The sequence below is a fragment of the Muscardinus avellanarius genome, assembly GCF_963383645.1.
Source record: "Muscardinus avellanarius genome assembly, chromosome: 3".
Lineage (NCBI taxonomy): Eukaryota > Metazoa > Chordata > Mammalia > Rodentia > Gliridae > Muscardinus > Muscardinus avellanarius.
Genome location: NC_137788.1, coordinates 36,956,965 through 36,971,436, shown reverse-complemented (window position 1 = coordinate 36,971,436; position 14,472 = coordinate 36,956,965). Strand labels below are relative to the sequence as shown.

General features: G+C 52.9%; 1 protein-coding gene across 14 annotated transcripts in view; it reads right to left on the bottom strand.

Moving 5' to 3' along the window:
• ST3GAL3 (ST3 beta-galactoside alpha-2,3-sialyltransferase 3) overlaps window positions 1-14,472 on the bottom strand; it is a gene marked incomplete at both ends in the record, with an annotated part of 197,677 nt that overhangs the window by 13,473 nt on the left and 169,732 nt on the right. For 8 of the 14 annotated variants that reach the window (XM_080693225.1, XM_080693231.1, XM_080693233.1 and 5 more), the window contains 3 exons: window positions 12,211-12,397; window positions 12,644-12,739; window positions 13,561-13,624. The exons of 4 other annotated variants lie outside the window; for them this stretch is intronic. In XM_080693225.1, coding sequence (XP_080549351.1) covers window positions 12,211-12,397; window positions 12,644-12,739; window positions 13,561-13,624 — 347 coding nt within the window. The remainder of the gene's footprint in view (window positions 1-12,210; window positions 12,398-12,643; window positions 12,740-13,560; window positions 13,625-14,472) is intronic. 2 more of the 14 variants (XM_080693238.1, XM_080693226.1) reach the window with 1 other exon arrangement.

Sequence of the window (14,472 nt, the reverse complement as noted above, 5' to 3'; positions counted from 1 at the left end):
TCCTAAGTCTCATTATCCTCATCTATGGAACAGGTGCTAATACTCGCTCCTACTTTATAGTGTTTTTGTGTCATGACAATGAAATCATATATAAAAGGGATGTCTGGCTCAAAGTCAGCTCTTGTTAGCTTTTGCTTCTTAGTCCTCAAGAAGAAGAGTCCGAGCTCCCTGATGTGACCTTTGCTATAAGACCCTCCATCCTCTGTCCAGTGTCCTCAGCTCATCTCCGGTCACTGGCAGCATGTCTATGCAGGTCCATTCCTAAAACCTGTAGGGTCAGGGACAAATGGATGTCAACATAATTACATGTCTAAAACTTAGACTTCAGGTATTTTAGGGTCATAATCAAGCTGTTAAATAAAATATAGTTGCTGAGACAGGAGGAGCACAGGTTTGAAACCAGCCTCAGCAACTCAGTGAGGTTTGCAAAAAACTTAGCAAAACCCTCTTTCCAAATAAAAAATAAAATAGGGCTGGGAGTACAGCTTGGAGGCAGAATGTCCCTGGGTTCAATCCTGAACACCACTAAGTAAATAAATAAATAAAATAGTCTATCTGATCTAGAAGGCCAGGTTGGAATTTCAGTGCTGACTATGGAGATGTGTGCTGGAGCCCTGGTGGCATAGGGAGCTGGCTGCAGCCCACCTCTCACCGTGGTCCCCTCCCACACTGTGAGAACCGTACCTCTGTGGGTGGACTGCGCCCTGCACATCCCAGCTCTGCTCACGCCTCTGCAAAGGGCCCTCCTGGGGCTAGGGTTGCATTCTGCTCTCAGGAGGATGTAGGCAAGAAGTCTGGAGGTCTCCAGGGCCTGGCAGTGCCTTGCAAGGGTGGATGGGCCTGGGGCACTCCTCTGCACTCCATAGCAGAGGGCGTGGATGGAGGCAGCCCCTGCCCAGGTCTAAGGGTGGCACTATACCATGTGGCACCTCAGTTAGACTGACTCACCTTTAGCTCACTACGTGCATCACATGCTTTGCCAGAGCTGTTCTCTGTGCCCGAAGTTCTCACACCCACCTGGCCGGCTTCTATCAGAAGCTGAAGCAAACAGCCCAGTTAAGACCTGCCGCCTGCCTATATAAGCATCCTGGAGGACAAGAAACGGGATGGCTTCTTCTCCCTGTGCCCTGCTGTCCTCCCTGGCATGGCCACTCCTGGCTCTGTACCTGGGCACTCGGCCTGGCGGGCAGGCAATGCTTACCCTGCTCGATCTCACTTCTCAGAGTGACTGGCATTGTGCATCCAAGCGCTGGCGTGTGTACTGTCCCACTCCGTCCTTACAGTACTCACACAGGTGGCTATGGCAGGGGAAGAGCCTGTTTCAAATCCTAGCACTGAATCCTTCCTCCCACACGAGGAACAAGGGGGAGCGTGGCCACGATGGCTGGTCCAGTGCCTGCAGCCTCTGCAGGGTGACTACATGTCTGCCTCGAGTCCACCCAGCCAAGGAACCATAATTTACACCATAACTCCAAACATGTTTGGGTTTGGCTACTGTTATGGTTTGGATCTGGACTGTCTCCCCAGAGCTTGTGTTGAGGGCCTGGTCTCCAACGCAGTGGCGTGGCTTTGGGCAGTGACTGATCACAGGAGCTCTGACCTCAGGAGCGGACTCACCCACTGGTAGCTGAAGGGACCCCTGGGCCGGGATCTGGCTGAAGCAGCTGGGTCCCTGCGGGCGTGTCCTTGGGGATTGTATCTGGTCCCTGGGCCCTTCCTCCACCTCAGCTGGGCGGCTTCCCTCCCCGGTGGCCTCCAATCTGCCATGCCCTCCACCTCACCTCTGGCCTAAAGCCACGGAGTGGCCGAGCACAGACCCAGACCTTGAAATCAGGAGCCATGACCCAGCTTCCCTCCTTTAAGTTGCTTTTCTTAGGCATTTGTTACAGTGGCGAAAAGTTGAACACAGCTGGGCTTTCCTTCCTTTCCGGGGTCACAGGAGCTCTGGTACCAAATGCAGTTTTCCTTCCAAAAACCATGTCCCCTTTAATACTCCAACCAGTGGCCTTTAAGGGCGCCAGTCACTTCACTCTCACCAATGTTTTATATTATGGTTTACTTATTTTTGTGGCACCAGAGATTGAACCCAGAAGCATTTTACCTCTGAGCTACACCCTGACTCCTTTTTATATAAATTCTTTAAATTTACTTAAAAAATTTTTTTTTTGTGTGTGTGTGGTTCGGGGGAGAGAACCCAGGGCATACTACCTTTGAAATGCACCCAGCCCTATTTTATTTTTGTTTTGAAAGAGGGTCTCACAAAGTTGTTGAGCACCTTGCTAAGTTGCTGAAGCTGGCTTCAAACCTATGGCCCGCCTAGCTCAGCCTCCCAAACACTAGGACTGCAGGTGTGTGCCACCAGGCCTGATCCCTCTTTATTTTTACTTTGCAACACAGTCTCACTGAGTTGTTGAGGCTGGCCTCGAACTTACAATACTTGTCTCAGCCTCCCAAGCACTGGGATTCTAGCAGTGTGCTACCACACATGGCCTGTATTATAATTTAAACACATTCTTCAATGTGATAGGTGACAAAGGGCACCTGTGGCCTGCACACCACGGCTCTGACTGCCAGGCAGGTCACACACGTCTCTGAGGTTGATTTGCCTTTTTTCTTCCTGTGAGATCTCTTCTTGATTATTCTCATAATAATGACCCAATGTTTGTCATATTTTATTTTATTTTTTTGTGGTACTGAGGGTGGAACCCAGGGGCTTTTCTACCTCCAGGCTATACTCCCAGACCTATTTTATACTTTATTTGGAAACAGGATCTCACTAAGTTGCTGAGAGCCTCACTCAGTAGCTGAGGTTGGCTTTGAACCTATGCGATCCTCCTGTCTCAGCCTCCCAAGCGCTGGGATTACAAGTGTGCGCCACCACGCCCGGCTGTCATATTTTCTAAACATACTTTTCAAAGTTGTAAGGTATGGTCTTTTGCTTGTTTAAGTTTTTGTGTGTGTGGTACTAGGGATGGAACCCAAGGGCATTCTACTTCTGAGCTGCACCCCCAGCCCTAGTTTTTAGTCTTTAGTTTGAAACAGGTTCTCACTAAGTTGCAGAGGGCCTCTAAGCAGCTGAGACTGGCCGCGAACCGCGATCCTCCCGTCTCAGCCTCCTGAGCACTGGGATTACAAGCGTGCACCACCACGCCCCACTTGCTTGGTCAAGTTTGCACATTGTCAGATTAAATTTCTTCAAGCCCTTCTGTACCGTACAAGTTCTTCCTCTCCTGGGATTTGATTTCCATTCTATTTTCCTCAATATTTCCTTTGGTTGTATTTTTCTATTTTACTTTTTAGTCCATTTGAAGTCTATTTTGATGCCTGCTATGAAGGGAGGGTCAAAATCTTTTTCGAAAGCTATATTTGGACAAAGCAAAGAACAAAAGAGGCGTCAGCTTGGGGCGGACCGTGTGATGTTGTCGGAAAGCTCAGAGGCAGAGCGCCAGGGACTGTTTAGTTTTCATCTTTTTTAATCAAGGAGAATGATCTTGGAACTGCAGAAAGAAGATTAAACATGGTGAAGAGGACAGAGGTTCCCAGAGGAGGTAAAGGTCTGACTCCAAAGAATCGTCTCCAGGGCAGGGAAAACCCAAGGCGCCTCACTGCGAGGATGAGCACAGAATACCTGGCTCCTCACTGCCTCACTCTGGCCTCAGTTTCCACATTTGTTTATTCATTTAAGTATGCCAGCTATGCTTCCAACACTGTTCGGGGTCTGGGCTTACAGAGATAAAGAAAACAATTCCTGCCACCCAGAGGCAGTTAAGAGGAGCGTGTAACACGGCCCTGGGGTGTTAGAAACAGAAGCTGTTTCTAATAGATAGGATACACATGGTGGGATCGCCAGAGTGGAGTACACTTGGGTACACGACAGAGTGGCAAGGACAAGGGGGGCGCTGTGGGGGCCAGCTTGTGCGGTGCTGTGCTACGGAGTTTGGACTGTATCCTGTCGGCCAGTGGTTCTCACACTTATGTCTGCATCTGAGTCACCCTGTTGTAACAGACTGCTGGGCCCAACCCGAGTTTCTCATTCAGAAGTTTCTTTTTGTGTGTGTATGTGTGGTATTGGGGTTTGAACCCAGGGACATTCTACCTCTGAGTTGCACCTCCAGAGCTTTTTTACTTTTTTGGTTTGGGAACAGGGCCTCACTAGGTTGCTGAGGGCCTCACTAAGTTGCTGAGGCAATCCTTGGACCTGTGATCCTCCTGTGTCAGTCTCCCAGAACTGGGATTACAGGAGTGCACTACCACACCTGGCTCCCAGCCCTTTTCATATTTTGTTTTGAAACAGGTTCTCACTACGTTGGGGAGAGTCTCACTACATCCCTGAAGCTGTATTAAACTTCCAATCCTCCTGTCTCAGCCTTCCAACTACTGGGGTTACAGGCATGTGCCACCAAGCCCGGCTCGTTCAGAAATTCCAAGGTGGACCCTTTCCCAGATGACAAGTTTCCAGGTGACATCGATGTGCCTGCCTGAGAATAAACATTGAGAACTGTTGTACCTAGGCAAGGGCAACCATTAGGGACGAGGATGAACTGAATGGGGAGCACAGTTAAAAAGCACAGTTCTTTTGAGCACAGATGTGGAGAGTAATTTGGAGGGAGACCCAAGTGGAGTCAGGGAGGTAGGAAGTTGCTTAAACAGTCTAAACAAGACATTTGTAGAAGGAGTATTCTCCAAATGTAGTCTCCAAATACATTTGTATTTGGAGACTGAATAGTGGGCCACAGAGGGCAAAGGAGATGGTGGAATCCAGATGTTTCCCAGGCTTGGGGCTGCAGGCCCGTGAGCACCAGGGACCACTCCAGAACCCAGCGCGCACCCTGCGCACAGCAAATGCTCCGTGGATGTTTGCTCACAAGGCGCTCCTGTAAAAGGAGGGCAGAGGTTGGGTCCACTGGACTGAGAATCAGAAGGTCCCTGCCAGTAGGAAGATGGGTGTGGAAGCCAGCCTGGAGGAGCGAGAAATAGAAGGGGAAAAGGGGAAGGATGCTGGGACACGTTTCCCTCCCTCCTTTCCTCTGTCTGTCCATCCTGAGATTCTGGGGATTGAAGCTAGGGGCATTCTACTTTTCAGCCATACCCCCAGCCCAATTTTATTCCTATTTTATTTTTTATTTTGAAACAGAGTCTCACTAAGTTGCGGAGGCTGGCTGTGGACCTGTGGTTTCTCTTTCTCAGCTTCCCAAGTGCCTAGCTGTGACTCTTTTCTGAAAGGAAAGGAGAGGGGAGAGGTGAACATAGGCTAAAGGGCGGGCTTTTGTTGTTAAGTGAGAGAGACCTGGGCAAACAGGTGTGAGAGGGGACGCGGTGAAGAGGTGGGAAGGAGGTAAACGAGGGAAGGCAACTCCTGATGACGTGCTTGGCGGGTGAGCGCCGAGGAGAAAGCAGACCCTGAAGAGAAGAGCCCCAGGAAGGAGGCCAGAGGAGGCACGTAGGGAGGACGCGGGGACACTCGGAAACCAGAGGCGGGAAAGTTCTCAACTGAATGTTGAGAATGATGGTGAATTCCTGAATGATGGTGACCTTTATTTTCCCTGACTTTATTTTCCCGAGAAGACCAATGACCTACAAACAGGAAGTGGCCCCAAGATGCTAGAAAAGTAGCACCATGGCTTACCACCTCATCTGCTATTTCGCTCTCCATGGCAACATTCGGTCCCTGCTACTAGACTGGCTGGTGCAGAGAAAGGCAGAGAGGAGGGGCGCGCCCAGCGAGCAGGCGGCGTTTGAAGCATGGGGCTTCACGTGACTTTGGCGACCGACTTGAATTAATGAACCAAAGAGTGAATGAGACGTGCAATGGTTAAAGCAAGCCACCTTCGGTCTAAATGTGCCTCTCCCACTCACAAGTGCTCCTGGTACCTGCCTGGCCGGCATTGATGGTTGGTGGAGATAGCTGTGCGCAAGTCACGTAGCCCAGAGCCTGGTGTGGGGGAACCTCGGCTCACAGCAGCTCTTCCCATCCTCCTAGGCCGCAGCAGGTAGGAGCTAATCATGGAGGCTTCTAAGCAGGAAGGTATGTGGTCAGGACAGACTTATTTCTCAAGTCTGTCCTTGAGTTTAGACTCTAGATTCAGCTCTATGACTTAACTAGCCGTGAGGCCTTAAGCAACTCACCCTCTTGGTGCTGCAGCTCCCCTAGGATGGGACCATGATGGTACTGTCTACGAGGCTCTTCATGAGAACTGTATGAAGGAGCGCAAGGAAAGCTGGAGAACGAGGAGCTTAATCAATGACAGCTATGCTGATGACGGAAGGAGGAGGCAGGGAGGGAAAGAAGCAAGGGAGAGGGACTGAAGGCCAGGCGGGAAGAAGAGCACCGCAGTGACAGTTACTGTGAGGCAGAGTGACCCAAAGGTCACGCAGGGCAGCGAGGAGGACGGAGGGTCGTGCCCTGAGCCCAATCCTGAGTGATTTTTCTCTGTAGCAGCAGTGGTCAGGAGGTGGCCTGTGGAGGAAGTGTGACGTCCTCCAGCTCTAGCAGGGAAGTGACACGGGAGGAAGAGCTGTGGCCGCTGGAGATGCCTGCCAAGAAAGCACCTGTGGGCCTGAGGCTTGCCTCAGAGGTGTGGAGGGGAGTCTGGGTGCAGCCAGGTGTTGGCCCTGACCCGAGCCTCTTCTTCTGGGCACCTCCTGGGCCCCTCCAAGTCCTCTCAGACCCAAGCAGAGCAGAGACTCAGGTGCAGACAGTCATGTAATCCCCAGCTTGGGCCTGGTCCAGCAAGGCCGCACATTTGGAGAGCTGGTGGCCCTGCTTACCCTGTGGATTTCCCAGACGGCTAGCTCAGCCCTGCTGCTATTTGTCAGGAGGCTCCTGTCTCCCCCTCTTTGCCTGGCCTCTGACCCCTGACCTCAGGTCACCAGCTTGGCCAGGCCCTGCAGCGTGAACAGAAAAATGCCTGCAGGACTGCGCTGTAGCTCAGTGGTAGAGCGCTTGCCTAGCATGCGTGAGGCCCTGGGTTTGAGCACAGCACCACAAGAAAAGAAAGAAGAAGAAGAGAGAGAGAGAGAGAGAGAGAGAGAGAGAGAGAGAGAGAGAGAGAGAGAAAGAAATGGGAACTTTTCTAACATGCCTGCAAAGGGGCTTTTCTAATAGTAACAACAGCTACCAATAATAGCAGACAACATTAATAACTGCCCCAGACTAAGAGCTTGCTATGTTCTCTGGGCAACATGTTTCTGTCCCATTTAATTTTTTTTTTTAAATTTCAGGTCTGGGAATGGAACTCAGGGGCATTCTACCTCTGAGCTACAACCCTGCCTATTTTTTATTCTTTATTTTGGAACAGGGTCTCATTAAGTTGCAGAGGGCCTCCCTCACTAAGTAGCTGAGGCTGTCCGCAAACCGTTATCCTCCGGTCTCAGCCTCCCAAATAATGGGATTATAAGAATGCGCCACCATGCCCAGCTCCATTTAATTTTTAAAACATTCCTAGAAGATGGGTAGTACCACTACTGTTGTGTAGGTGAGACTAAAATTAAGGGGGCAAGTACTTTACCTAAGGTAATCCAGCTAATACGTGACACAGCCTAAATTAATTAATTAATTAATTATTTATTTATTTATTTATTTTGGTGGTACTGGGGTTCCTGGAAGCCCTTCTACCTCCAGGCTACACTCCCAGACCTATTTTATATTTTTATTTGGAAACAGGGTCTCTTAAGCCAGCACGTCTGCTTCGAACCTCCTGTCTCCGCCTCCCAAGTGTGGGGATTACAAGTGTGTGCCACCACGCCTGGCCTCACAGCCTAAATTTAAACCCAAATTTGTATAACTCCATGGCCTAAGTCACCCCCCCCCCTTTATTTTATTTTGAAGGTACTGGGGATTAAACCTAGGGGCGCTGTACCACTGAGCTATACCACAATTCTTCATATTTCTTTTTTTTTTTTGTGGCACTGAGGATCGAACACCGGGGTATTCTACTTCTGAGATACACCCTCAACCCTATTTTATTTTTATTTTGAAACAGGGTCTCACTATATTGATGAGATCTCACTACTTACTGAGACTGTCCTCAAACCTATATCCTCTTGTCTCAGCCTCCCAAGCACTGGGATTACAGGCTTGCATCACCATGCCCTGCTTCATATTTTATTTTGAAAAATGGACTCACTAAGTTGCTCAGGTTGGTCTCAAACTTGTGATCCTCCTGCCTCAGTCTCTGGAGTTGCTGGGATTATAGGTGTGTGCCATCATGCCCAGCTGTATCCTCTCCTCTCCATTTTTCATATTGGGGATTGAACTCAGGGACCTCTGAGTTACACCCTAGCCTTAGTTTAATTTTTTATTTTTATTTTGAAACAGGAAAGGCCTCACTAAATTGCTGAGGGCCTCATTTAAGTTGTTGAGGCTGGCCTCAAACCGGCTATCCTCCTGCCTCAGCCTCCCATATACTGGGATTACAGGTATATACCACTATATTTAGCTCCATATTCCCATATTCCTCTTCCCCCACCTTTTCTTTTTTCTTTCTTTTTTTTTTTTTTTTACAGTACTGGGGATTGAACTCAGGGGCATTCTATCTCTAAGCTACACCTGAGCCTTATTTTTTAAAAATTCTTTATTTCGAAACAGGGTCTCACTAAGTTGCAGAGTGTCTCACTAAGTAGCTGAGACTGGCTTTGAACCTGCGAGCCTCCTGTCTCCACCTCCCAAGTACTGGAATTATGAACATGCACCACCATGCCCTACTTCCATATTCCCTTCTTAAGCCATGTTGTCCCACACAAATTCAGGGACCTCGTCCCCTTGAGCATGAATGCAGGCCCTAGCTGGCCTTTGAGAGCTTGCCCTCCCCAGGACTGAACTGCTGCTGGAAGGTCCAGCCTGTGTTAAGACTGTCCAGTGGCCAACACCCAGCCTGTCCCCTCCCTTCCCCCCGCAGGGCTAGGACCACCCGGGGACTGGATGGGCAGCCCCGGCCCTCACTTATCCTGTCCTCTGCAGATGAGGTGCTTCCGGCCTTCGCCCACAGGCCAGAGCATCTGAGACATTGGCAGACATCCCTGCTCTGTCCACACAGTATTACTTAGTGTCCTGCATGGAGCGCCATCTCTGGGCCTTCGTACTTGTGCCACCTTTCACCTGACTCGCTCCTGACTCCTGTTGCAGCGTCCAGCTCAGCAGGGCCTCCTCCTGTCCCTCCCTCTCCCTCCTCTTTGGTGTCTCCTGATCATGGCTCTACACACCACCCTGTAATTCAAGTGTGGGAACCGTCTCTCCCACTAGACTGAGCCACTGTGTGTTGGAACAGTACTGAATTCATCTCTGGATTCCTAGGGGCCAGCTCAGAGCCTGCACGCCCTGCTCTGCCTGGCAAACGTGTGGGTGCATGGGGGGGGGGACTGCACATGGGCCTCTGAGAAGTTTCCCCTTAGGGTCTTACATCCAGCTGTGCCCGGGGCCCTAGCTCCACTCTCCCTTCTGGCCACAGATCCCTACTTGCCCATCTGCTGGCTCTCTTCACAGCTCCCCTGAGCACACAGTCTGCTAGGAGTTCCTCTACCTGCTTGTTGGCTTGGGCAAGGCCCCAGGATCAGAGAGATAAAAGCCTTTGGTAAAGTGGAGTTTTCTGTGCTACTGTCCAGTGAACCAAGGAACTAAATGGTCACAAATGTTGAAGAAGAGCGCTCCCACCTGGAAAAGAAGTAGGGCCAGACCTGGCACAGGCTGTGCGGTCTTCCTTTCCCTCATCTTCCCCCTTCCTATTGCACACCAGGACTCCTGGGTACCAGAAAGGAACAGGCTGTGAGTGGCTGCCCATAGAGCCAGCAGAGGCAGCAGGTGTGACTGAGGCCTGATGCCTGCTCCAGTCCTGCCCATCCAGGCCCTGGCTCCAGAACAGAGCTGCCTCCTGCCAGAACTCTGCAGGTGAGCTCCAGACAGGTGCAGAGCTGCCAGCAGCCAGAGGCTAAATGGCTAGAAACATCATTGCAGGGGCAGGACCAGCTGGTAGCTGGGCCCTGTGGCAGGGCACCAGATGGGAGCACCCAGAGAGGCAGCCTGGCTCACAGTCACCTTCAATTCAGAGGCCAGAGAAGCAAATAGACCAGGGTGAGGTCCTGCGAGTGCGTTGGCCTGAGGCCTGCGTGGAGAAGGGCCCTGGAGAAGGGGCTATGGAGCAGCAAAGGGCCTGGCAGGGCCAGTCTTGGTGCTGGGAGAGGCTATGTGGACACCTCTGGTGTTCCTCTGGCAGCTCACTCCAAAGGCCCAAACCATCTTTGACTGGCAGTAGAGAAGGACCACGGGACTTGAGAGGACTCTGCCCTGCCTGCCCTCTCCCTGGGCAGAGTCCTTACCCGCACAGGCTGACCCCACGCCTGGCCAGGGTAGAGCCCAGTATGTTCCCCACTGCCTCCTGCCCTGCTCAGGATCCTGACCTCCTGCTGCCCTGGCCAGGACAGGCCAGAGCTGCGCAGCCTCCTGGGAGGCCTGCTCTTGGCTTCCTCCACTCTAGCTGGCTCCACCTTTCGTTTTCCCTTCCTCTCTTGGGTGAACAGGAAGGATCCTGGACTTGTCCTGTCATGATGCTCTTGAAGGAACATGTAGTAACCCCCCGGCTGCCCCTAACCCACCCTGGCTTGCCCTCCTCGTTTGCGCTGCCTGGCTTTTCCCAGTCTGCCCAGCAGGAAGCAGAAACTGGCCTTTCAGCCAATTCCAGATCAGTTCCAGAGCATTTATGGGGACTGGGTGCTGAGGGGCAAAACCCAATGGGATCAGAGCCCTGCCCTCCAGGAGCTCCTGCCCTGAGGGAGGTGGAGAAAGGATGTGCCAGGAGGGGTGGGCAGATGGGCAGAAGACCAGGTGAGGAAGCAGCCCCAGGACCCCCAGGTCATCAAGGCAGGCCAAATTTCCTCCCATTTCTCTCTTCAAAGTGCCCGCCTATGACTCCATTTTGTTGCACTCAGGCAAAGAGAAGACCTGGGGACACTGGGTCTGGGGTGCTAGGGTCCTGAGGGTGAGCAGGCGCTCCCTCAGCCCCCTTCTCTGCTGGTTTGCATGGGCAGGGGGCCTGCTCAAAGCTAGGGCTGGTTGAGGCCAAATGATCACTGCTGCCTGGCCCTTTCCTTCCCTCTGGAAGCTGGTGGGACCCAGCAGTCCCATGGCCGCCTCAGCCTGTCGCTGAGATGGGCTCCCCTCCCCAGTGTCCCACCTACCTGAATTTCTGGACCTGACTTCTGTCTTCTCTCTGGCTCGCTACCTACTTGACACTGCCTGAATTTGGTCTTGCTTAGGAAAGGGCTGTGGAGTTAATAAACCAAATTGCACTGAGCTCCCCAAAGGCAGGTTAAGCTTTTCCCACCCCCAACTCTCCTCTGAACTGCCAGAAAGAACGACTAGCTTCTTGCTGTAGGCAGAAGGCCATCTGTCATCAATGTCTGGTGAGAGTCTTGGGTATTGGAAGATGAATGGCCTGAGCTTGACAGCACCTTTCCCCAGGGTGGCTGGTGACAGCTGGAGGGGAGGAGATGGGGGATGGACCCAGACAAGTTGGCAGGTGTCCTTGTAGACTCAAAGCTGGGAAATATAGGTCATAGGAGGGGACCCAGTGGGTGGTCTACTCTGCCCTGTAGCTTCCTAAAGAAATGGGCCTAGACCCTTGCCTGTATAGAAAAGTGAATACAGAAGCTGATCATGCCCAAAGAATAGGACCAGACTCTGTGGCAGGTTGGGGGCCAGGTACAGGTCAGTGGTAACATACAAAGTGGAGGGATGCCTGGACTTCTGCGTTTAAGAGACAGCACCCTCAAACTGCTATCCCTGCAGAATGGCCTCAGGGCCCAAATAAGACCTTCCTCTTACTGAGAAAGAAGGCCAAACTCATAAGACCAGAGTCAAAAGGAACTCCCAGGCAGATCTGGGGATCCAGGAGGCAGCTACAGGCCAGGAAGGGAGATTATGGGGATTGGGAGTAATACAGGGGCTGGCCTTAGAGATGAGAGCTTTCTTTCCCCAGTACCTAAGGCCAAGAAAGGGCCATGAGGGCTTTTGGGGTCTGGCTAGAGAGGCTGAGAAAGGGCTTGCCCTGGGTATCTGGAGGCAGACAGCAGGTATCAGGCATTTCAGCGTGAGGGCCTGGCCAGGCTCCTGTCCTCTCTGCCCCTTGGTCACCTTCAGTGTCTTTAGGCTTTGGGTCATCAAGGCTCCTTTGAGGTTTCCTGCTGGGCTCAGGGGAGCAGGGAGGCCGGGGAGCTCACCACTCTTTCCTTGTAGACAATGTACTTCAGCCACTTGAAGTCTTGCCACTTGAAGCCGGCCAGGACGAAGAGGGAGTCACGCTCGTACTGCTCGGGCTGCTGCATGGCGCCCTCGGGGTAGGTGATGCGCAGGGTTGTTTTGCTGCCCACGTCCTTCTCGAAGCCCTTCACCGGTGCCGAGTTCAGTCTACAGAGAGCAGCTCAGTCAGAGCCTGCCTCGGGCCTGTGCCTGCGGAGGCACTGTGGTCCCATTAGCCCCCAGGTGCAGAGAATGGACAGTCCAGGTCACCCGGTGCCTCCAACACAGCATTCTTGAGGCTTCCGTTGGCCTCCAGCCCAGGTGGCCAGACAGACAGACTGTTCTGGATGAGCTCAGGGCCAGGGTCTGGCCCGGGACACTCAGGCGCCCAAGGCGGTGCTTTGGGGAGCTCACCTGACCACGATGTCATAGTCGTCGATTCGCGACCCCAGGGACTTGTTGGCGAGGACACCTCCATTGCCCACGATGATGCAGCGGCGGCAGCGGAGGCTGGGGAGAGCGAGGCGAGGCCTGTGGAGAGCTGTCCACTGGCTTTATCCCCCAGCCCAGGCTCCCCCAACCCCGCTGCTGGCTAGGACCAGGCTGGGCTGGAGGAAGACCTAAGGGCTCTGGGCAGCATCTAAGAAGAGCCCAGAGCCACACTGTGGGCACTGAGCCTGGACTCTTCTGACATTCCTAGACCCTAACTAATACTTCCCTAGGAAAGCAGGCACCCTGAGAGTCTTGGGGACCAGCCTGGGAGGCGAGGAGGGCCCAGTAGGAGGGTGTTCTGGGGTAAAGGCCCCCAGGGACTAGTGGGATGCAGGTAGCCTCAGGGCTCAGGGGAAGGTGGGCTGAGCTCGAGGCTCTGCCAGGACAGCAAGGCCAGGGGAATGGAACCGGAAGCTGCAGGATGCTGTGCCTGGCTTATTTTTAACTCTGAGGCTGTCACGCTCCCAGCAGCCACCAAGGAGCCTACTTATTTTGTTTCTCTTGCCTCCGCCTTAGAGGCTTCCCCTCTCAGGTTGGTTGTTTCTCAGCTGTCACTGCCTCCAGACTGGAGCCGCCCCACCACCTGGACCCTCAATCCCAGTCTCACGCTCAAACCTCTGATGTCAGAGGACTGAGATGTCTCGCCCAGCGCTGACAGCCCGCAGGGACGCAGGGCCAGTGGAGTGTCCCACCTTCCTGCTGCACCCACCCTAGTGTGTGACCTGTACACACATGTGCAGATATGATGGGGAATGTGTCCAGGAGAGGCCAGGTGGGCCTAGGCACCTCTGGGTGTGCCAGGCAGCCTGGGTGTGGGGGCTGGGCGGCAAGTGGCTCACCTGTCCAAGGCAGGAGTCAGGCGGTACTCTTTGGTGACGGACAAGATGGCTTTGATCAGATTGTCTGTGGACAGAGGACACAGGTTACTGTTAGAGGGTCACTTAAGTTCCCATAGAATGTTAGCTGATGCCAAGAGTTGTGATGCATGCCTGTAATTCCAGAGGGTCATAGGTTTGCGTTCAGACTCTGCAAGACCCTTAGCAATTTAGCAAGACCCTGCTTCAAAATAAAAAAATAAAATAGGATTGGATATGGGGTGTAGCTCAGAGTTAAAACACCCCTGGGTTCAATCTCTAGACAACACACACACACACACACACACACACACACCTTAGCTGATAACCCTACTGAAGGCACAAGTTCCTGGGGCCAGAGTGGAGGTGGAGGGGAAAGGACACTCCAGCCACAGGTTGGGTCAGGCCACGTTCCTAACTTTCTTCCCCAGAAAGGAGAGGGGCAGGAGACAGCAGTCCCCTAACACTGGCAGGCATGTTACCAGGGCTTCTTCACCTCCACGGGAGCCCATCTGACTTTCTGAAGCTCTGTAGTCAGGCCCCAGGATGTGCAGCACCCAGGACAGTGCCTTGCCTAGAAGCGGGAGCATCCCAGTCTCCTAGTCAGGGACAGAGACCTTGATGTGGTCACCTCTGTGCCCCACCAAGCAGACTCCAGAGGACCAGTGGCAACACCAGGGACGAGGCGCTCACAGGGCAGGCCGCCTGCCTCTGCCTCTGACGCCAGCTTCTCCTTGCTCCTCGCACTCACCCGGCCGCATCTCTAACCTGCTTCTTCACCCCCTGAAGGCTGCCACCCGCCACCGCACTCCGGGACCCCTGGACCTCTCTCAGATTCTGTCACCATGTTCAGACCTCAGCTTCCTGGCCCCTCTTTGGCTCTGGCAATGAGAACCG